The 25,001-nt window shown below is 38.1% G+C and overlaps 1 protein-coding gene across 11 annotated transcripts in view; it reads left to right on the forward strand.

Annotated features, from left to right (window-relative positions):
- The window catches only part of CEP70 (centrosomal protein 70), a 114,197-nt gene that overhangs the window by 66,446 nt on the left and 22,750 nt on the right, over positions 1–25,001 (forward strand). For 10 of the 11 annotated variants that reach the window (XM_073023569.1, XM_073023571.1, XM_073023574.1 and 7 more), the window contains 5 exons: positions 1,616–1,785; positions 6,456–6,512; positions 9,575–9,662; positions 9,750–9,838; positions 19,173–19,247. In XM_073023569.1, the coding sequence (XP_072879670.1) occupies positions 1,616–1,785; positions 6,456–6,512; positions 9,575–9,662; positions 9,750–9,838; positions 19,173–19,247 (479 nt within the window). The remainder of the gene's footprint in view (positions 1–1,615; positions 1,786–6,455; positions 6,513–9,574; positions 9,663–9,749; positions 9,839–19,172; positions 19,248–25,001) is intronic. The other variant, XM_073023572.1, reaches the window with a different exon arrangement.

A 25,001-nucleotide genomic window follows, 5' to 3' on the forward strand; every position in this document is an offset into this window, starting at 1 on the left:
CCTAAACCTCCACCCCTCCATTAAAGCAATGATTGTAAGACTATACTTTGAACAATTATATGACAACAGATTAGCTAACTTAGATGAAATGGACAAATTTCTAGCAACACAGAAATTGCCAAAACTGATTTAAGAAGTAAAAAACTTTAGTAGATGTGTAACAATGGATTATGTCAATAATCAAAACCTCTGAACAAATAAAGGCCCAGAACCAGATGACTTAAAAAAGAAGAAGAAAAAGAATTCTTGATCTGAAGAATCTCACCTCACTGTCTCGTTAGGGTCAGTCACTGGCTTCTTTTTCCATCGTGGGGGGTCATGGTTCCTTGTTTGCTGTTGTTTCCTGTGGACATATATCTATGTCTTCTCATTGAAGGATTAGTTATTTCAGTTTTCACTGTCTGGCTTGTTTGGGTTTTTCTTGGATATGTTTACATAGAGGTTCTTTACAATTCACCTGTTGAATTTCCTTTATGCTAGGTCACTGCCTCCTCCTTGGTACTAGATGGCAGCTCATGTCCAGGTTTGCCACAGCTCTGGCAAGCGTTCAGAGTACTGATGGTCCTAGGTTGGGGAGATCCCAAATGGGATACTCCAGCTGTGTGGAAAAGCTGGCTAGGGTTTCATACCCAGCGAGCCTATAGAGTGTATCTCCTACAGTGAGATACACTGCTGCTGAACAGCCCTCTGATTTAGCATCTTCTTTGGCTGAGAAACCAAGCAGATTTTGCAAACTGGGGTTGCTGCTATTCCCACCTCCCATCTTTGTCTTTGGTTGCTCTCAGGAGTTTTTCTTCCTACAGGCACTTGTGATGCTTTCTGTGGGTTGAGGCAGGAACAGTTCTCCTGCAAGGAACCCAAGATGGTGGGGAAGTTGGTCTTGATCTCACTTTTTCCAGTGTAGAAACTGAGTCTGGGGAAAATTTTCCACAGGCAGTTCCTTGCAGATTAGGGGAGAGGCATCACAGTTACAGAAGTCCGATTCTCCTACCATCTGCTTGAAATTTTTTCACTTCTTTTTGTGGTTCTGGGGATTGTCCCATCCTTAGATTTGAGTTCTGGGATATTGCTGGTAATAATCTTGGCATTGGATATTGGCTTTTGGTTTTCTGTTGGGGGAAGTGAAGTCAGATTGCTTCAACTCTGCCATTTTGGTGATGTCGTTCTCCCTGATTATTTCTTGATGATAATTTCTTGATTATGGACTTGTGAGTTTGCAGTTGCCCACATTGCATGAATGCCTAAGTTGACTACACTATTTGCAATCCTGAATTAATATTCTTTCCTGATTATTGTTTTAATGTAAACTTAAACATAAAATTAATCCAGTTTTATGGAAATTCTTGAGTTCCTTACTTGGTAAGAAATGTCTTGAATGCATGCAATTATGAACTGTAGTTTCCCCATTTTATAGCTATTTGACTTGTATTTTTTCAGGTTTATGATATATTAATGTTCCTAGAGCTTATACTCACTTAAAAACAGCCTCAATACTGAAGTTCTTGAATGAAACAGCTCAATAGAAACTATGAAGATGCCTTTGTGTACAATATGGTTAGGATAGCATGTCCTAGATGTACATATCATAATTATGTTTTTAAAAAATATCTTATAGGTGAAGTGCCAGCATTATAAGAAAAAACGAACGGAGCAACAAGAAACTATTGCTTCTTTGCAAATGGAAGTCTGCAGATTAAGAAAGGAGGAAGAAGATCGCATTGTCACTCAAAACAGAGTGTTTGCCTATCTGTGCAAAAGAGTTCCTCATACCGTCTTGGATAGACAGTAATTTCGCTACATAAATTGATATGTAGCTAGATTCATGGTTTTGTTTGTTTGACCTGATTTTATCTTGGGAGTGGTTATAACTCTTATAAACTAGAAAAGCCTCTCTCTCCTCTTCTTCTGCATTGTTTTTCCGTGCTCATCCCTGTTTTTTGTTTGTTTGTTTGTTTGTTTGTTTGTTTGTTCTAGAGGTCCTTTGAGGAATGGAATTGAACATTTACTAAAAATAACACTAAACTTTTAAATAAATTTATAATTAGACATTTCTCAAAATAACTGATCCTTTTAGTGAAGAATAATATTTAGAGATCACTGTATGGGTTTTGGGGTTGCTTAGTTTTATTATGTTATTGATTTTAGGAGTTTTTAGTGGAAAGAACCAGGGACTAGATATTTTGGAGGGGACGATATATATTTAACCCAGCTGAAGTTAAGATAGTATTTTTATTTAAATTCTGATTTTACATTTGTAACTGTTGTCTTTTCTACTGAAAATCATTCTTAAGAACAATATTATAATTATTTGCTATATCTAATAATACATAAAAATAGTTTCAAAATATTAAAACTAGAATTACTAACAACAAGCCTACTGAATGAAATTTAAATTTCTGGCATTAGGAGATATACCTCATGTAAATGATGAGTTAATGGGTGCAGCACACCAACATGGCACATGTATACATATGTAACAAACCTGCACATTGTGCACATGTACCCTAGAACTTAAAATAATAAAAGAAATTTCTGGGCAGCTCTCTTGGACATTAATATATTCCACTATGTATGCAGTCAAGATGTATATTTCTAAAATATCTTGAAATACTTGTTTCTCTGTGTGTTTGCATCACCAAATGCAGTTAGATTTGTTTCAATTTCTTTTTAATTTTCAGGGATTGCTTTTTGAATTTTTACTTTTGAATGTATGAGCATTTATATAATTCCAAAATCAAAACTATTCGTTATTTATCTTTAGAGAAGTTGTGTTTTCATTCCTGTCCCCTTTATTCCATCCTATCCTTACCTCCCCTGTAGGTAATTGATTTTAAATGTTTAGTGTTATTTTTAGCAATATAAGTAGTATGGGTATTATGTTCATATTCTCTCTTGTTTACATGCTAGCACCTTCTTTTTTTCTCTTAACAGTTTAAACTGATTGCATTTTAAGCGGTATTATAGGCTTACTTAGTAGGACTGGAAATCTTGAATATTTAGATGTTTCTATTTTACTATAAAAATAAATGAGGTCAGATATAAAGTAAAAACAAGTTAAAACTATAGGTTTTTTTGATAATTATTTCAGAGATAATACACATATATACATATATAATTTTCATCCTCTTGAAGGAAAAGTAAGGACAAACATATAACAAAAACAACATAAAAATGTTAGTGAAAGATGTGAATAAAGAGAAGAGGGAGGCAAGGTAAGAAAAATAGGAGAGGTAAGGAAGAACAGAAAGGAGAGAGGCAGGGGAGAGAGAACTACAGTGGGAAGAAGAAGGAGAAGAGAGAAATTGGAAGGGAAGAATGAAAAAACAAAAAAACAGCTAAGATAACTGGGTACGAGGGTGAGAGAAGCACTGAGAGAACCTGCAGTGTAGCAGATGAAATCAGGCTAATTCAGGTATGAATTTGTCCAGTGGACCAGAGATTTTCCACTCTGTTTGATTTTTATCAATACAAACTTTCAGTTTGAGACACTGAAATAAAAAATTGTGAATTAAACCTATTGGAAATACATGAGTTGTAGCCACTACAGATATTATTAAAAGTTACATGGGTACAGGGCTGATTAATAGGGCACACACAGATGAATAAAGCCATGATTCCTGCATTCGGTGACCTGATAGTCTAGTTGGGTAGATAGATACATATGCAGGTAAGTAAAATATAAAGCAGTTAGTGGTATGTACTAAAAGGTGGGGGAGATAGGATGCTAAGTGGGTATGACATAGGGAGAAATTAGTGAAAGGTAGTACTGACTACATAGGCTTCATGAATGAGTTATCTTTTTAGCTGGACTACTAGGAACTATAGAATATTAATAGGCAGAGGTGAGAGAAACGGTGTTTCAATTAGAGGAATATGGTAACAGAAAAGTGAATGTGTTTGGGACGTTAAGAGTCCAAGAGGTCTGGAGCATAGGATACTTGAGATTCTGGGAAGAGTCTTAAGAGACAATATGACAATATGGAAAGTGTGCTGTAACTTTGAGAGACTTAAATTGGCCGAAGAGTTTGAGTTCTACTTTCTGTGTGACAGGAAACATACCCAAAGATTTCTGAGCAAGGAGATTAAACCCAGAGACAGAAAGACAAGTTAGTAATCAGTTGTAGTAGTCTAGGTGAAGGCTAATGAAGGTCTTAACTAGGACCAAAAAAAGGGAGAGACACTGCAAAGATGGACAGGAGTTGTCCAGATGAATTGGCTATAGATGTTGAAAGGAGTGGAGGAGTCAAAGATGGCCAGTTTTTAAGCTACATTTGAAGGAACGGGGAAGAAACCGATGAATTCATTTATGGATATATGCTTTGGCACCTTCAGTCATCCATGTAGACATATCAGGCCTATTGTTAAAAGGGCCAAACTCCAGAGAACTTCCAAATTCCATATACAGAAAGAAGAGGCAGAAGAGGAATTGTGTTTGGGTATCATGATAACCAAGGAACAAAAGTGTTTCGAGGAGAGGGTGATCAGCAGTGTTGCATGCTTCCTTATTGGTTAACTTGTTTACTTTTCCACTATTTTATTTGCTCAGAATTCCCAGTACTTAACATGTAATAAGTCTTCCCTAAAACTTTATTGAAGATAATTGGTTACAATCACTCAGAATGAATGAAGTTTGCTGTGAAGGAAAAGATTAGAAATAGAAGCGTAGCACAAGGGGGAAGTAGGTCAAGAGGATTTGTGTGGGATATAAAGATTAAAGCATATTTTCAGGAAAATAGAAAATGTGAAAGCTGGCGTTTGTCAAGATGGGGAAGGGTTGAAGAGAAAAAGAGTAATCTAGAAAGTTGTGACATTAAGAGCACAATTGGCTGAATTAGGTCTGAAAAGGGGGATGGGTTGGTAATGTTTTCCCAAGATAGGAGGGAAACAGTATAAATTGTTCCTTTAGAAAGAATAACACATGAAAGCATAGTATTATTTTGTTTTTCTCTCATTTTTTAAATCACAAAAGCAATAAGTGTTTATAAAAATTCAAACAATATAAAAGTGTATAGGGTAAAATGTAACAAATCTGCTTGCTTTCCTAATCCCCACATCTCAGAGATAACCTCCTCTCCTAACAGTTTGGTGTGTGTCCTTCCTACTGTTTCTCAAAAGGAGTGCTGTTGGCATTTTGAGTGAGACAGTTCTTCTTTGTGTATTGTTGTGTTGTTCACCGGTGAATTTTTAGCATTCTGCCCCCTCTCCAACTAGTCAATATGGCAACATTGCCCCTCCATACACCCACTAGGTTACAATTTATTCCCTGGTTAAGAACCCATAGAGTTCTTTTTCAATATATATACATATTCACATCTAACTTTTTTCTTTTCTTTTTAGACAAAGGTAAAAAATATACATTTGATTATGCAACATTAATTTTTTCCATCATCGTTCCTTGTTAAGGACATACAAATTTACATTATTTTTTCTACTTCTCCATTATTTCCTTTTTCTTTTTTTTTTTCTTTTTCTTTTTTTTTTGAGACGGAGTCTTGCCCTGTCACCAGGCTGTAGTGCAGTGGTGTGCTCTTGGCTCACTGCAACCTCCGTCTCCCAGGTTCAAGTGATTCTCCTGCCTCAGCCTCCCAAGTAGCTGGGACTACAGGCGCGCACCACGACGCCCAGCTAATTTTTTGTATTTTTTGTAGAGATGGGGTTTCGCCATGTTGGCCAGGATGGTCTCAAACTCCTGACCTCGTGATCCACCCACCTCAGCCTCCCAAAGTGCTGGGATTACAGGCTTGAGCCACTGTGCCCAGCCCATTATTTATTATTATTATTTTTTAATTTATTTATTATTATTATACTTTAAGTTGTAGGGTACATGTGCATAACGTGCAGGTTTGTTACATATGTATACTTGTGCCATGTTGGTGTGCTGCATCCATCAACTCGTCATTTACATCAGGTATAACTCCCAATGCAATCCCTCCCCCCTCCCCCCTGCCCATGATAGGCCCCGGTGTGTGATGTTCCCCTTCCCGAGTCCAAGTGATCTCATTGTTCAGTTCCCACCTATGAGTGAGAACATCCAGCCCATTATTTTCTATAGTATGGATGTGCCATTAACCTTTCTCCTGATGGAGAGTTAAATTATTTCTGGCTTTTCACTCTTATAAATAATGGTGCAGTGAACAACTTTGTTCATATTGAGTTGCATCCTTTGACATATTTGTGTGGGAGATATTGCTAGAGGTAGAACTGTTGGGACAAGGAGGATATGCATTTAATATGTTGAGATATAATGTTTATAGTTATTTTTAAATCTATAGTTTGAAATTAATATAACATATGGCTTAGTATAGTATTTGCTTTCTGGTAAGAATCACTTAAATTTTTTAAAGCCTGCCAGATAATCTGTACTTACTTTTACACTGTAATTTGAAATTATGTAGTGAAACTAGTAGTTGCTCTAATACTGCATTTTGAAAATAATTCAATATTCTGTTTTCTAGGTTGCTTTGTCTAATTGATTACTATGAATCTAAAATTAGAAAAATTCATACACAAAGGTACGAATAATCCTGTATTACAGTTTTTAAAGTTTTTAATCCAGTAATCACACCAGAAGTTTCTGTAGCTTTTGAAACTTTAAATATACTATGGAAATCCACCTAATATGTCACTGTGAAGTTCTTTTTTATAAAGATCTTGAAGACTGTATTTTACAACTTAAGTCAAGATGTTTTGTTGTATTTATGTTAAATTATGTATACTTATTTATCACCGAAGTATTGGTCACAATGGAAATGGTGTTACCCTTTATTTTCTTGAAGTATTACAATTTTTTCTACTGATGTGATCTAGCCCCTGGGTAGTTACTGAGTATATCCACAAAGTGCATAGAATTAGATTGGCTGCCTACCAAAGTGCAACCTAATTAGTATGCAGATTTATGTGAGATAAACATAAAATGTCAGTGAAAAATCAAGCTTATAGATTAAAACACACTTATCACATGATTAAATAAGCATAGAGATAAATGGTTTTTGGCTAAACTAAAATAGCTGAAGGATATCTAAGATATAATTTAAAATGCTTTAATGTCAGGTCACTAAAACAGTAGCTAATCTTTTTATTATTTATAGATGGAACAGTTCTTTTAACAAATATGTATTTGAGTACCTATTTTGTACCATGTTCTAAGTAATTAGGATCCCATAATACAGCAGATAATTCTTCATTTTAATGAAGCGTACGCTCGAGTAGTTTTGCCCCAAGAATAGTGACTTTCCAAAATCTTGGAGAGAACAATGGCAGAGCTCTGTGGGTTGCTGGTTGCTGATTATCTGTAGTACCATGGGGACTCCAAAAAAGAAAAAAAAAAAAGAAGAAAGGGAAAAGAAAAGGAAGAAGGAAAGAAGGGAGAAGAGAGCAACTAATTAAAAAGCAACTTCTTGCTTTATATTCTTTTCAGAAAGCAGCATTTTATCAAGTAGCATCAGGGACCTTCTGACTTCCAAATGAAACTGTCATTTAGATGGTAGAGATTCTACAAAGATAGGACAACTACTCAACTAGGCTGTTGTAGCACAAAATCAGACACAGATAATATGTAAATAAATTGGCACAGGTGTGTTACAATAATAATAGTTACAAAACCAACAGCCTGCTGAATATAGCCTGCAGATAGCAGTTTGCTGACCCCTGATCTAGATGATGAAGAGAGGGGATTTGGGGTTTTTGGTAAGAGTAGAATAGATTTAACATAACATAGCCATCAGGAAATTTTTCATGTAGAATATGATGTGAGAGGTACTTGTAGAGTTCTGCAAATGGGGTTCTCTGACTAAAGGTGACAAAAGGATTGAGGCCATTGGAGTGGTGGTATTGAATTTAGTTGTCATGAATTTGTAATGAAAATCTGGGGTTGAGGAACGAGCGACTTGGAGAAGAATCACTTTTTAGCTTAAAAAGCTTTTCATTAGTTGTCTAGCTGAAGTAAAGTATTTTGGCCTATGCAGATTATCCTTGGGTCAGATATTTGGATTGAATGTCTTATTGAGGGAAGTGGAGGATAGGAAGAAAATATGAGATACATTAATAAATAATATTCTACAAATGAGAAAATTTGCAGCAACAAAAAGAGTCTCCTAAGGAGGGGGTTTTTCAGGATTCATTGACTGACCGGAGTTTATATTATAAACTCAGTCTCCTTTCTAAGAGTGAGTACTAACTTGAAAGTGAGATTCTGGCAATTTCAGGATAGATTTTGAGATCTACCAATAGGATATAAGTATCATCTAAAGAAGTAGGAGTACTGTAAAAAGGGGATGTAACAATTCATTGACAAGTATTACATTAGTAAAGAAGATGAAAGAGGAGAGAGGGGAAGACAGGCTAAGATTTGGAGGCCTAAGTAGGATGAACAGGAAGCACAGGAGAAGAGCTATGAACCTGTAGAACTGAAGCAGCAAGACCAAAGGAAGAAGACAGGTGGGACATGGGCCTCTTGCAGTGGCAAAAGCTTCTCTGCTTATCCATTTTTTTAAGGCCAGTGTTGTCCAAAGTTTTTTGTTGTTGTTGTTGTTGTTTTTATCATCAGACTATATGCACATGCATAAAATAAACACATTGGGAATAAATAAATCATTTGAACTGAATCAATCCATTGACAACTTACTAGACTGGTGATATGTTTATGTGTAATACTAGAAATCATGCATATACCCAGTGCACACTAGGCTACAATACTAATACTTTATGCAACAGTTAAAGCGAAATGTAGTCCTTAAATAATAAAGTTGTATTGAACAGAAAAGTATTTTATACTGCTTCAATTTTTAAATTTAAGATTTAATGAAATTCAAAGTTTATTTCTTTGGTGGCATTACCCATATTTCGAGTGTTAAGTGGTAGCCACTAGCTCATGTAGCTGTTGGTTACCATATAGGACATCACAGTGATAGTTAATCAAGATTGCTAAAAATAATCATATGTATTTGCTAGCACTTTGCATTTCACAGAGTCCTTCAGTATCTTTCGTTTGCTTTTTACATCAGTCCTGTAAAGTAGATGTGACAGATACTGTTTTACAGATGAGAAAATAAATTCTGAGAGATTGACTTATTCAAATAATACAACTCGTTAGTGGTGTTATCAAGGCTTGAACCAAGACTATTAAATCTGTTGCTTTTTCCACTTATGATCCGCATTTTTTCATATAGGTTTTTTGGTTACCTAAAAGTACTAGAAGGAAAAAATAGTATGTGAATGCATTTTTTGAAAGAACCTGGATGTTCCACCTATGTTTCGTTTTGTTTATTCAGCAGTGCTTTTTCACCTCTTATAGTCCATAGTTTTTCTAGGCAGTGAGATACAGTGGTGAATAAGACAAAGTTCTGGTCCTCATGGATCATATATTCTAAATAAAAAGAGAGTAAACGGATATTGTATGTCCTATAATAATAGATAGTAGTAGTGTTCTAATACCATTCTCTATGAGAACAAGTAGGAAATTTGAATTAATTTTAATTCATGTTTAGATGATTAAACCCTCATTACATTGGTTTAATTAGATTTTTTTCTTTGAAGATAGATTTTTCATAAGTATACTGCATGCATATTTTCATAGGCAATATAAAGAAGATGAAAGTCAGTCAGAAGAAGAAAACGACTACAGAAGTCTGGATGCCTCACCAACTTATAAAGGCCTTTTAATGGTATGGGGACTGTATAACCAATAAATACTTTTTAATAAAGTAAGTAATCTAAGAAAGTTAATTATTTTTCTATGAAATGTGTTGCAGTCATTACAGAATCAACTCAAGGAGTCAAACTCTCAGATTGATGCACTTTTAAGTGAAAAGCTGAACCTCCAAAAAGATTTGGAAACCAGGTGAGAGAAACTTAAGTATTTTTTTTTTTTTCTGAGACAGGGTTTCACTCTGTCACCCAGGCCAAGTGCAGTGGTGTGATCATGTCTCACTGCAGCCTTGACCTCTACTGCTCAAGACTAATCAAGTCCCTTAGCTGGGACTATAGGTGCAAGCCACCACACCCAGCTACTTTTTAAAATTATTTATTTTTAATTGAGACAGAGTCTCACTCTGTCCCCCAGGCTGGAGTGCAGTGGCGCGATCTCGACTCACTGCAACATCTGCCTCCCAGGTTCAAGTGACTCTCCTGCCTCAGCCTCCCGAGTAGCTGGGATTACAGGTGCGCGCCACGACGGCTGGCTATTTTTTGTATTTTTAGTAGAGATGAGGTTTCGCCATGTTGGTCAGGCTGGTCTTGGACTTCTGACCTCAAGTGATCCTTTCTCCTTGGCCTCCCAAAGTGCTGGGATTACAGGCATGAGCCACCACGCTCGGCCTCTTATTTTTTAATTTTTTGTTTGGTAGAGATGGGGTCTCCCTGTGTTGCCTAGGCTGATCTTGAACTCCTAGGCTCAGTGCCGGAATTCCCAAAGTACTGGAATTACAGGCATGAACCACTGCATCCCGGTCAATTTTTCTTCATCCTTTGAAAAGTAAACATATACTGGAATTTGGAATATTAAATGCACCATTCTATCTCCTTTGCTTTAAAGCTAATCATGAGTACATAATATTCTTATACTTACTTTAGTAAGTTCTCTCCCACGATAACTTATGAAAGGAACAAGAACACAGGGGTAGGCAAGGGAAATGAGAAAATAGGAGTCCACATGGAAGAAGTTAAAACTAGCTAAGAACTTCAAATAAGCTGGGCACAGTGGGTTTCGCCTGTAATCTCAGCACTTTGGGAGGCAGAGGCAGGCGGATTGCTTGAGGCAGGAATTCAAGACCAGAGTGGGCAACATGGCAAAACCCTCTTCTCTACAAAAAATATAAAAATTAGCCGGGTGTGGTGGTCTGTGGCTGTAGTCCCAGCTACTCAGGAGACTGAGGTGGAAGGATCACTTGACCCCAGGAGGTCAAGGCTGTAGTGAGCCATGATCATGTCACTGTACTCCAGCCTGGGTGACAGAGCGAGACCCTGTGTCAAAAAAAAAACAAACAAAAAACTTCAAATAGATCCAGTCTTTTTTTTTTTTTTTTTAAAAATAGCTTTAATGAGTTACAATTGGTGTACAGTACACTGCATATATGTAAAGTACACAATTTATTGAATTATGTGTATACACCTGCGAAACAGTTATAATCCACCTTGGAGGCTAGGTGCAGTGGCTCATGCCTATAATACCAGCACTTTGGGAAGCCCAGGTAGGAGGATTGTTTGAGGCCAGGAGTTCAAGACCAGCCTGAGCAACACGTGAGACCTCGTCTCTAGAAAAAAATTTAAAAAATTAGCCAGGCATGGTAGTGTACTCCTGCAGTCCCAGCTATAAAGGAAGCTGAGGTGAGAAGATCGCTTGAGCCCCAGAGGGAGGTCAAGGCTGTAGTGAGCTGTGTTCATACCACTACACTCCAACCTGGGCAACAGAGACCCTGTCTCTTAAAAACAAAAAAAAAAAACACCCTAAAAGTTATCTCTTGCCCATTTTATAATCCCTGTTGCCTCTCTTTGCCTTTGCCTCAGGTAACCACTGATTTGCTTTTAGTCAATATGCATTAGTTTATATTTCCGAGACTTCATATAAGTGGAGCTATACAATATTTACTTTTTTTTGTCTATTGTCTTTCACTCAGCATGATTATTATCTTAAATTTTTATTTTAATTGCTAATTGACAAATTACAGCTGTATATATTTATGAGGCACAAAGTGATGTTACGATTCATGAATACAATGCAGAATAATTAAATCAAGCTAATTAACATATCCATCATCTAATACCTTTTGTGGTTGAAAACATTTGAAATTTACTCTTAGTGATTTTGAAATGTACAATACATTAATATTTACTATATTAGATTCAGTCTTATACCAGCAGAGTTCTCATTCTCAAATTATACTGGAATGCCTTGTTGTTCTTATTCCTGTGCTGTGGGATGAGAAGAAAAGTAAAATTTATAATGGCACACAACAGAAAGTTATATCCAGCATAGCTACAAAAGGATGACACTCTCTATGTTGACAGTAATAAAGAATGAACATTTTTGAGCCTTGTTTTCATTCAACAAGTATTTGAATACCTATTGTAAGTTAGACATTGTCCCAAACTCTGGAATGAAGAAGAGACCAAAACAAATTTCCTGTTCTCAATAAGCTTATACTTTAATGGCTGGGCACGGTGGCTCCCGCCTGTAATCCCAGCACTTTAGGAGGCTGAGGTGGGCCTCCTGAGGTCAGGAGTTTGAGACCAGCCTGGCCAACTTGGTGAAACCCTGTCTCTACCAAAAAAATACAAAAATTAGCCAGGGGTGGTGGTGCACATCTATAGTCCCAGCTATTCAAGAGGTCAAGGTGGGAGAATAGCTTGAACCTGGGAGGCGGAGGTTGCAGTGAACTGAACTCGTGCCACTGCACTCCAGCCTAGGCAACAGTGTGAGACCCTGTCTCAAAAGAAACAAACAACAACAACAACAAAAACTTACACCTTAATAAAGAGAGGGACCTGATACCTAGCATAAGTCATTTATATAAAATGTGAAAACCTTGAACACAATAATATGAAAATTTATGACTAAATAGTAAAAATTTAAAAACATACATGGGAATAATGAACAGTGAATTAAGGATAGTGGTTATCTATGGTATGGGAAGGAGAAGAATGACATTAATGAGGGACATGTGGAATTTTAAGTATATGAATAAAGTTTAAGATTTGAATTGGGGGGCGGAGCAAGATGGCCGAATAGGAACAGCTCCAGTCTCCAACTCCCAGCGCAAGCGACACAGAAGACCGGTGATTTCTGCATTTTCAACTGAGGTACTGGGTTCATCTCACTAGGGAGTGCTGGACAGTCGGTGCTGGTCAGCTGCTGCAGCCCGACCAGCGAGAGCTGAAGCAGGGCGAGGCATCCCCTCACCTGGGAAGCGCAAGGGGGAAGGGAATCCCTTTTCCTAGCCAGGGGAACTGAGACACACAACACCTGGAAAATCGGGTAACTCCCACCCCAATACTGCGCACGTGGACACACCAGGAGATTATATCCCACACCTGGCCGGGAGGGTCCCACGCCCACGGAGCCTCCCTCATTGCTAGCACAGCAGTCTGCGATCTAACCGCAAGGCAGCAGCGAGGCTGGGGGAGGGGCGCCCGCCATTGCTGAGGCTTAAGTAGGTAAACAAAGCCGCTGGGAAGCTCGAACTGGGTGGAGCTCACAGCAGCTCAAGGAAACCTGCCTGTCTCTGTAGACTCCACCTCTGGGGACAGGGCACAGATAAACAAAAGCAGCAGAAACCTCTGCAGACACAAACGACTCTGTCTGACAGCTTTGAAGAGAGCAGTGGATCTCCCAACACGGAGGTTGAGATCTGAGAAGGGACAGACTGCCTGCTCAAGTGGGTCCCTGACCCCTGAGTAGCCTAACAGGGAGACATCCCCCACTAGGGGCAGTCTGACACCCCACACCTCACAGGGTGGAGTACACCCCTGAGAGGAAGCTTCCAAAGCAAGAATCAGACAGGTACACTCGCTGTTCAGCAATATTCTAGCTTCTGCAGCCTCTGCTGCTGATACCCAGGCAAACGGTCTGGAGTGGACCTCAAGCAATCTCCAACAGACCTACAGCTGAGGGTCCTGACTGTTAGAAGGAAAACTATCAAACAGGAAGGACACCTACACCAAAACCCCATCAGTACGTCACCATCATCAAAGACCAGAGGCAGATAAAACCACAAAGATGGGGAAAAAGCAGGGCAGAAAAGCTGGAAATTCAAAAAATAAGAGTGCCTCTCTCCCGGCAAAGGAGCGCAGCTCATCGCCAGCAACAGATCAAAGCTGGACAGAGAATGACTTTGACGAGATGAGAGAAGAAGGCTTCAGTCCATCAAACTTCTCAGAGCTAAAGGAGGAATTACGTACCCAGCGCAAAGAAACTAAAAATCTTGAAAAAAAGGTGGAAGAATTGATGGCTAGAGTAATTAATGCAGAGAAGGTCATAAACGAAATGAAAGAGATGAAAACAATGACACGAGAAATACGTGACAAATGCACAAGCTTCAGTAACCGACTCGATCAACTGGAAGAAAGAGTACCAGCGATTGAGGATCAAATGAATGAAATGAAGCGAGAAGAGAAACCAAAAGAAAAAAGAAGAAAAAGAAATGAACAAAGCCTGCAAGAAGTATGGGATTATGTAAAAAGACCAAATCTACGTCTGATTGGGGTGCCTGAAAGTGAGGGGGAAAATGGAACCAAGTTGGAAAACACTTTTCAGGATATCATCCAGGAGAACTTCCCCAACCTAGTAGGGCAGGCCAACATTCAAATCCAGGAAATACAGAGAACGCCACAAAGATACTCCTCGAGAAGAGCAACTCCAAGACACATAATTGCCAGATTCACCAAAGTTGAAATGAAGGAAAAAATCTTAAGGGCAGCCAGAGAGAAAGGTCGGGTTACCCACAAAGGGAAGCCCATCAGACTAACAGCAGATCTCTCAGCAGAAACTACAAGCCAGAAGAGAGTGGGGGCCAATATTCAACATTCTTAAAGAAAAGAATTTTAAACCTAGAATTTCATATCCAGCCAAACTAAGTTTCATAAGCGAAGGAGAAATAAAATCCTTTACAGATAAGCAAATGCTTAGAGATTTTGTCACCACTAGGCCTGCCTTACAAGAGACCCTGAAGGAAGCACTAAACATGGAAAGGAACAACCGGTACCAGCCATTGCAAAAACATGCCAAAATGTAAAGACCATCGAGGCTAGGAAGAAACTGTATCAACTAACGAGCAAAACAACCAGTTAATATCATAATGGCAGGATCAAGTTCGCACATAACAATATTAACCTTAAATGTAAATGGACTAAATGCTCCAATTAAAAGACACAGACTGGCAAAATGGATAAAGAGTCAAGACCCATCAGTCTGCTGTATTCAGGAGACCCATCTCACATGCAGGGACACACATAGGCCCAAAATAAAGGGATGGAGGAAGATTTACCAAGCAAATGGAGAACAAAAAAAACCAGGGGTTGCAATACTAGTCTCTGATAAAACAGACTTTAAACCATCAAAGGTCAAAAGAGACAAAGAAGGCCATTACATAATGGTAAAGGGATCAATTCAACAGGAAGAGCTAACTATCCTAAATATATATGCACCCAATACAGGAGCACCCAGATTCATAAAGCAAGTCCTTAGAGACTTACAAAGAGACTTAGAGTCCCATACAATAATAATGGGAGACTTCAACACTCCACTGTCAACATCAGACAGATCAACGAGACAGAAAGTTAACAAGGATATCCAGGAATTCAACTCATCTCTGCAGCAAGCAGACCTAATAGACATCTATAGAACTCTCCACCCCAAATCAACAGAATATATATTCTTCTCAGCACCACATCGCACTTACTCCAAAATTGACCACATAATTGGAAGTAAAGCACTCCTCAGCAAATGTAAAAGAACAGAAATTATAACAAACTGTTTCTCAGAACACAGTGCAATCAAACTAGAACTCAGGACTAAGAAACTCAATCAAAACCACTCAACTACATGGAAACTGAACAACCTGCTCCTGAATGACTACTGGGTACATAACAAAATGAAGGCAGAAATAAAGATGTTCTTTGAAACCAATGAGAACAAAGATACAACATACCAGAATCTCTGGGACACATTTAAAGCAGTGTGTAGAGGGAAATTTATAGCACTAAATGCCCACAAGAGAAGGCAGAAAAGATCTAAAATTGACACTCTAACATCACAATTAAAAGAACTAGAGAAGCAAGAGCAAACACATTCGAAAGCTAGCAGAAGGCAAGAAATAACTAAGATCAGAGCAGAACTGAAGGAGATAGAGACACAAAAAGCCCTCCAAAAAATTTTGAAAAGATCAACAAAATAGACCGCTAGCGAGACTAATAAAGAAGAAAAGAGAGAAGAATCAAATCGACGCAATTAAAAATGATAAAGGGGATATCACCACCGACCCCACAGAAATACAAACTACCATCAGAGAATACTATAAACACCTCTACGCAAATAAACTAGAAAATCTAGAAGAAATGGATAATTTCCTGGACACTTACACTCTTCCAAGACTAAACCAGGAAGAAGTTGAATCCCTGAATAGACCAATAGCAGGCTCTGAAATTGAGGCAATAATTAATAGCCTACCAACCAAAAAAAGTCCAGGACCAGATGGATTCACAGCTGAATTCTACCAGAGGTACAAGGAGGAGCTGGTACCATTCCTTCTGAAACTATTCCAATCAATAGAAAAAGAGGGAATCCTCCCTAACTCATTTTATGAGGCCAACATCATCATGATACCAAAGCCTGGCAGAGACACAACAAAAAAAGAGAATTTTAGACCAATATCCCTGATGAACATCGATTCAAAAATCCTCAATAAAATACTGGCAAACCGGATTCAGCAGCACATCAAAAAGCTTATCCACCATGATCAAGTGGGCTTCATCCCTGGGATGCAAGGCTGGTTCAACATTCGCAAATCAATAAACATAATCCAGCATATAAACAGAACCAAAGACAAGAACCACATCATTATCTCAATAGATGCAGAAAAGGCTTTTGACAAAATTCAACAGCCCTTCATGCTAAAAACGCTCAATAAATTCGGTATTGATGGAACGTACCTCAAAATAATAAGAGCTATTTATGACAAGCCCACAGCCAATATCATACTGAATGGGCAAAAACTGGAAAAATTCCCTTTGAAAGCTGGCACAAGAGAGGGATGCCCTCTCTCACCACTCCTATTCAACATAGTGTTGGAAGTTCTGGCTAGGGCAATCAGGCAAGAGAAAGAAATCAAGGGGATTCAGTTAGGAAAAGAAGAAGTCAAATTGTCCCTCTTTGCAGATGACATGATTGTATATTTAGAAAACCCCATTGTCTCAGCCCAAAATCTCCTTAAGCTGATAAGCAACTTCAGCAAAGTCTCAGGATACAAAATTAATGTGCAAAACTCACAAGCATTCTTATACACCAGTAACAGACAAACAGAGAGCCAAATCATGAATGAACTTCCATTCACAATTGCTTCAAAGAGAATAAAATACCTAGGAATCCAACTTACAAGGGATGTAAAGGACCTCTTCAAGGAGAACTACAAACCACTGCTCAGTGAAATAAAAGAGGACACAACAAATGGAAGAACATACCATGCTCATGGATAGGGAGAATCAATATCGTGAAAATGGCCATACTGCCCAAGGTAATTTATAGATTCAATGCCATCCCCATCAAGCTACCAATGACTTTCTTCACAGAATTGGAAAAAACTGCTTTAAAGTTCATATGGAACCAAAAAAGAGCCCACATCTCCAAGACAATCCTAAGTCAAAAGAACAAAGCTGGAGGCATCACGCTACCTGACTTTAAACTATACTACAAGGCTACAGTAACCAAAACAGCATGGTACTGGTACCAAAACAGAGATATAGACCAATGGAACAGAACAGAGTCCTCAGAAATAATACCACACATCTACAGCCATCTGATCTTTGACAAACCTGAGAGAAACAAGAAATGGGGAAAAGATTCCCTATTTAATAAATGGTGCTGGGAAAATTGGCTAGCCATAAGTAGAAAGCTGAAACTGGATCCTTTCCTTACTCCTTATACGAAAATTAATTCAAGATGGATTAGAGACTTAAATGTCAGACCTAATACCATAAAAACCCTAGAGGAAAACCTAGGTAGTACCATTCAGGACATAGGCATGGGCAAATACTTCATGTCTAAAACACCAAAAGCAACAGCAGCAAAAGCCAAAATTGGCAAATGGGATCTCATTAAACTAAAGAGCTTCTGCACAGCAAAAGAAACTACCATCAGAGTGAACAGGCAACCTACAGAATGGGAGAAAATTTTTGCAATCTACTCATCTGACAAAGGGCTAATATCCAGAACCTACAAGGAACTCAAACAAATTTACGGGAAAAAAACAAACCACCCCATCAAAAAGTGGGCAAAGGATATGAACAGACATTTCTCAAAAGAAGACATTCATACAGGCAACAGACACATGAAAAAATGCTCATCATCACTGGCCATCAGAGAAATGCAAATCAAAACCACAATGAGATACCATCTCACACCAGTTAGAATGGCGATCATTCAAAAGTCAGGAAACAACAGATGCTGGAGAGGATGTGGAGAAATAGGAACTCTATTACACTGTTGGTGGGATTGTAAACTAGTTCAACCATTATGGAAAACAGTATGGCGATTCCTCAAGGATCTAGAACTAGATGTACCATATGACCCAGCCATCCCATTACTGGGTATATACCCAAAGGATTATAAATCATGCTGCTGTAAAGACACATGCACACGTATGTTTATTGCGGCACTATTCACAATAGCAAAGACTTGGAATCAACCCCAATGTCTATCAGTGACAGACTGGATTAAGAAAATGTGGCACATATACACCATGGAATACTATGCAGCCATAAAAAAGGATGAGTTTGTGTCCTTTGTAGGGACATGGATGCAGCTGGAAACCATCATTCTTAGCAAACTATCACAAGAATAGAAAACCAAGCACCGCATGTTCTCACTCATAGGTGGGAACTGAACAATGAGATCACTTGGACTCAGGAAGGGGAACATCACACACAGGGGCCTATCATGGGGAGGGGCGAGGGGGGAGGGATTGCATTGGGAGTTATACCTGATGTAAATGACGAATTGATGGGTGCTGACGAGTTGATGGGTGCAGCACACCAACATGGCACAAGTATACATATGTAACAAACCTGCACGCTATGCACATGTACCCTAGAACTTAAAAGTATAATAAATAAATAAAGATTTGAATCATAATCTGTTAATATTCAAATTTGATAAAGCTAGGTGGTGGATACACCAGGATTTGTTATAACGTTCTCTGTTTTTGTCTGTATACTTGAAATATTTCACTATAAAAACAAGTAATAGATTAGCAGCAAAAAATAACTAAAAGGCTTTGAATAAGGGATAACAGAGAAGAAGAAATCTAAATAGCTGGTAAACACCAAATTAGCAATCATGAAATATTTTCAGAAGTTTAATAAGTATATTTGTGACGAGTAACAAAGTATTGTATGTCGTTTATTTAAGTACCTTTATGGTTTTATTCAGTAAATTGAATTAATTTATCATTATTTATTTTCCACAGGCCCACACAGCATGAATTAAGACTTTATAAACAGCAGGTGAAGAAGCTGGAAAAAGCCCTTAAGAAAAGTGTCAAGTAATTATATTTTTATCGAAATTACTGCTTTTATTAGGATTTTTAATTTTATTTATTTATTTATTTATTGAGATGGAGTCTTGCTCTGTCGCCCAGGCTGGAGTGCAGTGGTGCAATCTGGGCTCACTGCAAGCTCCACCTGCCAGGTTCACACCATTCTCCTACCTCAGCCTCCCAAGTAGCTGGGACTACAGGAGCCTGCCACCACCCCTAGCTAATTTTTTTTTTTTTTGTATTTTAAGTAGAGACGAGGTTTCACCATGTTAGCCAGGATGGTCTCGATCTCCTGACCTCGTGATTCGCCTGCCTCGGCCTCCCAAAGTGCTGGGATTACAGGCGTGAGCCACTGTGCTCGGCCTTATTTTATTTTTATTACATGTCAGCTTATGCTACCTCCTAGTGGCTTTGACTTGGACCTACCAGGCTGATGGGGAAAATGACATTAAAAGGGGGTATTTCTGGTTTCACAGTTTAAGAGCAATTTCCACTATGCCGGATTTGGCTATATATTTATCTTAAGTGAGAACAAAAAAAGGTAGTTGCCTGAAGTATTAAAGGACAAAGATTTTAAACAGAAAATTGTCTTTGGAAGTAATGGAAGAATTGCAAGAGAATCAATGAAATTAGAAGTGACAAGCCTCCAATTTTTGTTGTTGGTAGTTATGATCTGAATGTTTTAAAGTGAGCCTTATCACACTTTAAAAGTACCAGAGGGAATGCAGTGAGCCATTTATATCTACTGCTTGTACCCTTCCTGACTTTGGAAAGCAAGTGCTCAGTGTTTCAAAGAGTTGATCTCAAACAGTGATTGTGTTTTCTGAAGATTATCTATGTGTACTCTTTGATTCAAGGAAATGGGATTTGAGAAAGTAGTTTGGGGAGTGTTGGGATGAAATATTTTGAAAGCTATGAGTTAATATATGCATTAAATGTATTAAGTCAGTTGTATTAGCATATATCATTCAGTTCAGTGACAGCTGTGTTTCCTCCTTCCTGTGGCAACACATAACACAGTGACAGGCAAGTATCATGAGTAACGAGTAATTACATACTGGGTTAAAATAATAGGAGCCAGGTGCAGTGGCTCACACCTGTAATCCCAGCACTTTGGGAGACTAAGGCAGGAGGACTGCTTGAGTCCAGGAGTTTAAGACCAGCCTGGGCAATGTAGTGAGTCCTTGTCTCTACAAAGAATTTAAAAATTAGCCAGGTGTGGTGGTGCTTACCTGTAGCCCCAGTTACTGAGGAGGCTGAGGTAGGAGAATTGCTTGAGCTCAGGAGGTCAAGGCTGTAGTGAGCTGTGATCACACCACTGTACTCCAGCCTGGGCAACAGAGCAAGACCCTGTCCCTCCGCCCCTCCTCTCCCCAAAAAAAAGATAATAGAGGAGGAAAACTAAAAAAGAAAAGAGAAGTGGCAGGTTCAGAAAGGATGCATGCATATTCAATGAACAATTATTCCCTTCCTACTATTCCTTGATATTTTGTGTACTTCCAATTCTTCTTACATCTGTTTGGCATTCTAGGCACTGGTTGCAGTGGTAAACAAAATAGAAAAGGCCCCCAACCTCATAGAGATTACATGCAGGGAGAAAGATAATGAAAAAATAAATAAGACAATTTCAATATACTATAAGTACTAAACGTACACTACTGGGTGAGTAGCCATTATATGAGTTTGGAGAAGAGATGGTAGTGACATGGTCAAAGGTGGCAGTAGTGGAGGTGATGAGAAGTATTTGGAATTGGAGAATGGAGGTAGAACCAATAGGACTTCATGATGGGTTGAATATAGGGAGTTGTGGGGAAAAAGGAAGAATCAGAAGTCTTCCAAGTTTTAACCTTGAATAACAAGGTGGTTGTCGGTGCCATTAATGAGATAGGAGATTGAGAGAGAAGCAACTGGGAGGAGGAGGATGTAGGGAAGTAAAAAGAGAAGGAAACCTGTTGACTCTAAAGCAAGTATATAAGATACACACACACACGTACACACATGCATGCACTTATGCATACATAGAGATAGTCTTCATTATTCATAGATTCCATATTTATGAATTTGCCTACCTGCTAAAATTTATTTATAATCACAAAATCCGTACAGCACCTGCAGTCATTCATGGACATGTACGGGGCGGAAAATAATTTGGGTCACCCAACACACACATGCTTAGTTTTCAAACCAGATGATGCCCTGCCCTGTTGTTTGAGCTGTCACACTGTAAACAAATGTCCTTTTCTCCTATCTATTTAGTGATACTTTTTTTTTTTTTGCATTTCTATGCTTTTTGTTGGTGATTTCTTTAAGATGGCCCCTGAGTTAGTGCTGAAGCGCTGTTTGGTGTTCTTATCCACAAGAAGGCTATAATATGCCTTGTGGAAAAAATATACCTATTAGATAAGCTTTATCAGGTATGACTTATAGAGTACTGTTGTCCATGGGTTTAATGTTAATGAATCAACTATATATATATTTTAAAGGTGTCTTTAAATAGAAACATACATACAACAAGGTTATATATTGATTATTTAAGGAAAATGTGACCAGACTTGCAGGAACCTGACCCTGTATTTCCCCTAGGAGCAAGTGGTTCAGTATTTGCTAATTCAGCATTCATGGTGATTTTATAGAACATAACTACCATGAATAATGAGAATTGACTGCATATAGATATATATTGTTGTTGTTTATTTGAGCTCTGGTCTTTAGAGTGACTTTTATTATCATCCTTTAAAATTATGATTCAGACCCAATTTCTGCTATATTTTTCCTCTAAATTTTGAAGAAATGATGTGTTTTTGTTTTTAAATCTCTTTTTAAAGTTTAAAACTTTGGTAGTATCTAGACATGGAAACATGGAAACAAATTTGGGAGTGTTATATAATTTAGCCAAGTTATACAAGTTACTCGTATATGGAAGAACTTGAATAGAAATCAGATCCTTATCCAATCATTCTGACTCCAAAACTTATACTCTTAGATACCATACAGTTAGAAGTAAACAGAACACTCAATGAAACAAAAATTTTTAAGGTAAAACTTACAAAATTTTTACTTTGCAAGGTAAAACTTAAAAAACAGAAAATATTTTTAAAACTTAAGAAATTTAAAATTAAAGAAACTTAAAAAACTTAAAAAATTTTACTTTTCAAGGTAAAACTTAAAAAAATTTATTTCTGTAGTGCCAGAGGTAGAATATTTTTTCAGAGTACTACTGATGCTGGGGAAATAATTAAAACTAAAATCTCCTGTCCATCCAGTGAATTCTCTTTACAAATGTAGGAAAAAAAAAAAGAAACAGTTTTATTACTGAATTCAGTCAGATTCAATCAGATTGTGACGCACATTACAGGCAATCTGTTAGAGATATTGCAAGGACAGAAAGAAATGTCACCTTTTTGTATAGCCAGGCAGATACAATCCATTATATACATGTTAATTATCTGTATTAAAGGAAAAATAAAAACTTCTATTGTTTTTTGATAAGTAAGAGGTTACAGCTTGGGGCCAGGAGCCTAGACAAAATTCCAACAGAGTCAGGGAAACAAGGTACCATCTTCCGAGATGTTCACATTTCAAAGAAATTATTCCAAAGCCCCCAAGAAGGACATTGCTGAAATTCAAAACTGGCAAGAGCCTTATTTAGCTCTTAATAAGATTTATGTACATCTTAAAGAGAGTAAAGGATTTATAGTTACAGATTTTCCAAAGGAAATGCTACAAGAAATGGAAGAGGGTATAGTCTCTTTTCTTTTTGGAACCAAAGAAAATTGAGTTAGTTTGTGTTTTTTTTTTAGATTTGTAGTTAACAAACTTTCAATGTCAAATAAGGCTATTAATAATTTAATGTGGGAGAACATGGACTCTTCTTGAGTTATTATTACAAACAGGCTGATTATAAAATTACCTTGTTAGGAAGTGATTAAATAAGTCTGCCTCTGTAAGATAAACAAAGGTACTACACTAATTTCATTTAATTTTTCAATAGTATTTATGTTTTGCTAGGGGAAAAACAAAATCTTACAGCCACTCTGTATTGAGCTGACAGTCCTTGAAGTGGTTAGGCCAATGAGCCAAAGTGAAATTAACAGTCAAACTGTTAACTTACTGCTATAGGATAAACAAGAGGCCAAAATGAAAAGGGCTGACTCCTCGATGTTGCATTTTTCCCTATTGGAATAGCACCAGGCGAGGAACAGTCTGACATACACCCAGATGGGGGGAACCATCTCACTGCCTAGGAGCCCTGCACAAAAGATTCCTACTGTTTTAAGGTGTAGGGAGAAGAAAGGCTAGGAGTGGAAAAGTACTGAGTCAGAGTGGAGAAAAGTATTTTAATTAAGGCTTCTCCACCAATGAGATGATCTTGGATAGAGGTACTTGACACATGACTCAGTCTAAGCTCCAAGAGGCCCCTAATGGAGGTGCCTAGGGTAGGAATGCAGAAATGCTTGTGGCAAGGCACTAGAATAACAGTAGTAGTAGTATAGCTTTCAGGAAGGAAAGGAGGTGGTGTGTCCTTGACTGCAACTGTCTCCAGAGATTGCAGTGCACAGGCTGTGCATCATGTCTGGTGTGGAGAGGACAGCTTTCCCCGCAAGAGATCTTCTAGGCAAAGCCTTTGTAATTACCTATGGCTGTGCCTGAAATATAACACATTGGATTTTAGCCAGGAGCTGGACTTTTCAACTAGAAAAACACTTGCCTTCAGAGTTTGGCACTGGTGCTGGGTTGAAGTGAACCACCCCTCTTTTCATCACTAACTGTCTTAGGAAGTCCTAAGATTGTAGGGCAAAAGACTCGGCGAACAATATAGCTTTGAAAAGCTCACACTGATGCACCTATGTGTTTTGCATTAATGTAGCTAAATTAGTGGAATTTTTAAAAACAAAATTGGCAGTCCTTTTTTTAACTTGTTCCTCATCTCCAGCATGGATCTTATTCCACTGTGATATCACAGAAAAGCTCCAACAGAACACAGTTAAAAGCTGTAAAGTTTCTGCACATGGAAAGTTATCTTATGGAGATGGCTATACAAAATAGATAACATAGCATATTTTAAGTTGGAGGTACAGTTTTCTGTTTTCTCAGTGTCCACAAAAAAACATAATTGCTGCTGCTGAATACATGGAGTAAGAGTCTGCAAAGCATGCAGAGTACCCCTTAGCCACTCCTAGGGGATTTTTATTATCTTTCAGGCCCTTCCTGACTACTCCGGATACTGTAGAACAACTCTACCATATTTCTGAGTACAGCCCAGGCAGCTACAACACAGGTTTCTAAAATGACAATTAAGTCATGCAGATAGAAAATGAGGAAATCATCAGCAATATAACATGGAAGTTATATCGTACATGTATCGTTTTTCCTAGACTCGAGGCACTATAATAACAGCAGTAATAGTTATAGCCTTCAGGAAGGGTGCAAACTTTGCTAGTACATAGACAAGTGCCCTTTTAGCTCTCATTTAAGAAAATTTAGAATGAGCCAACAGTACCCTGGGCTTCTTCCCTGACCCCCAGCATTAGACAGACTGTAGGCTGGAAGCAAGTTGTACTTCCTCCCTTGCCCATTTTAACCTCAGCTTCTTTGGCCCAGGGCTTCACTTCAGTCTTCTTGTGTTGGCATGGGTAAGCCAACATTTCTTCTTTGTTGTCTGTGCATTTTTAATATATCCTGAGGCAACCTCCAGACATGCTTGATCTGTCCAACTTAACTCCTGAGGCACCAATTATTGTTTTTATTCTCCAGTTCTAA

The sequence above is a fragment of the Chlorocebus sabaeus genome, chromosome 15, assembly GCF_047675955.1.
Source record: "Chlorocebus sabaeus isolate Y175 chromosome 15, mChlSab1.0.hap1, whole genome shotgun sequence".
NCBI lineage: Eukaryota > Metazoa > Chordata > Mammalia > Primates > Cercopithecidae > Chlorocebus > Chlorocebus sabaeus.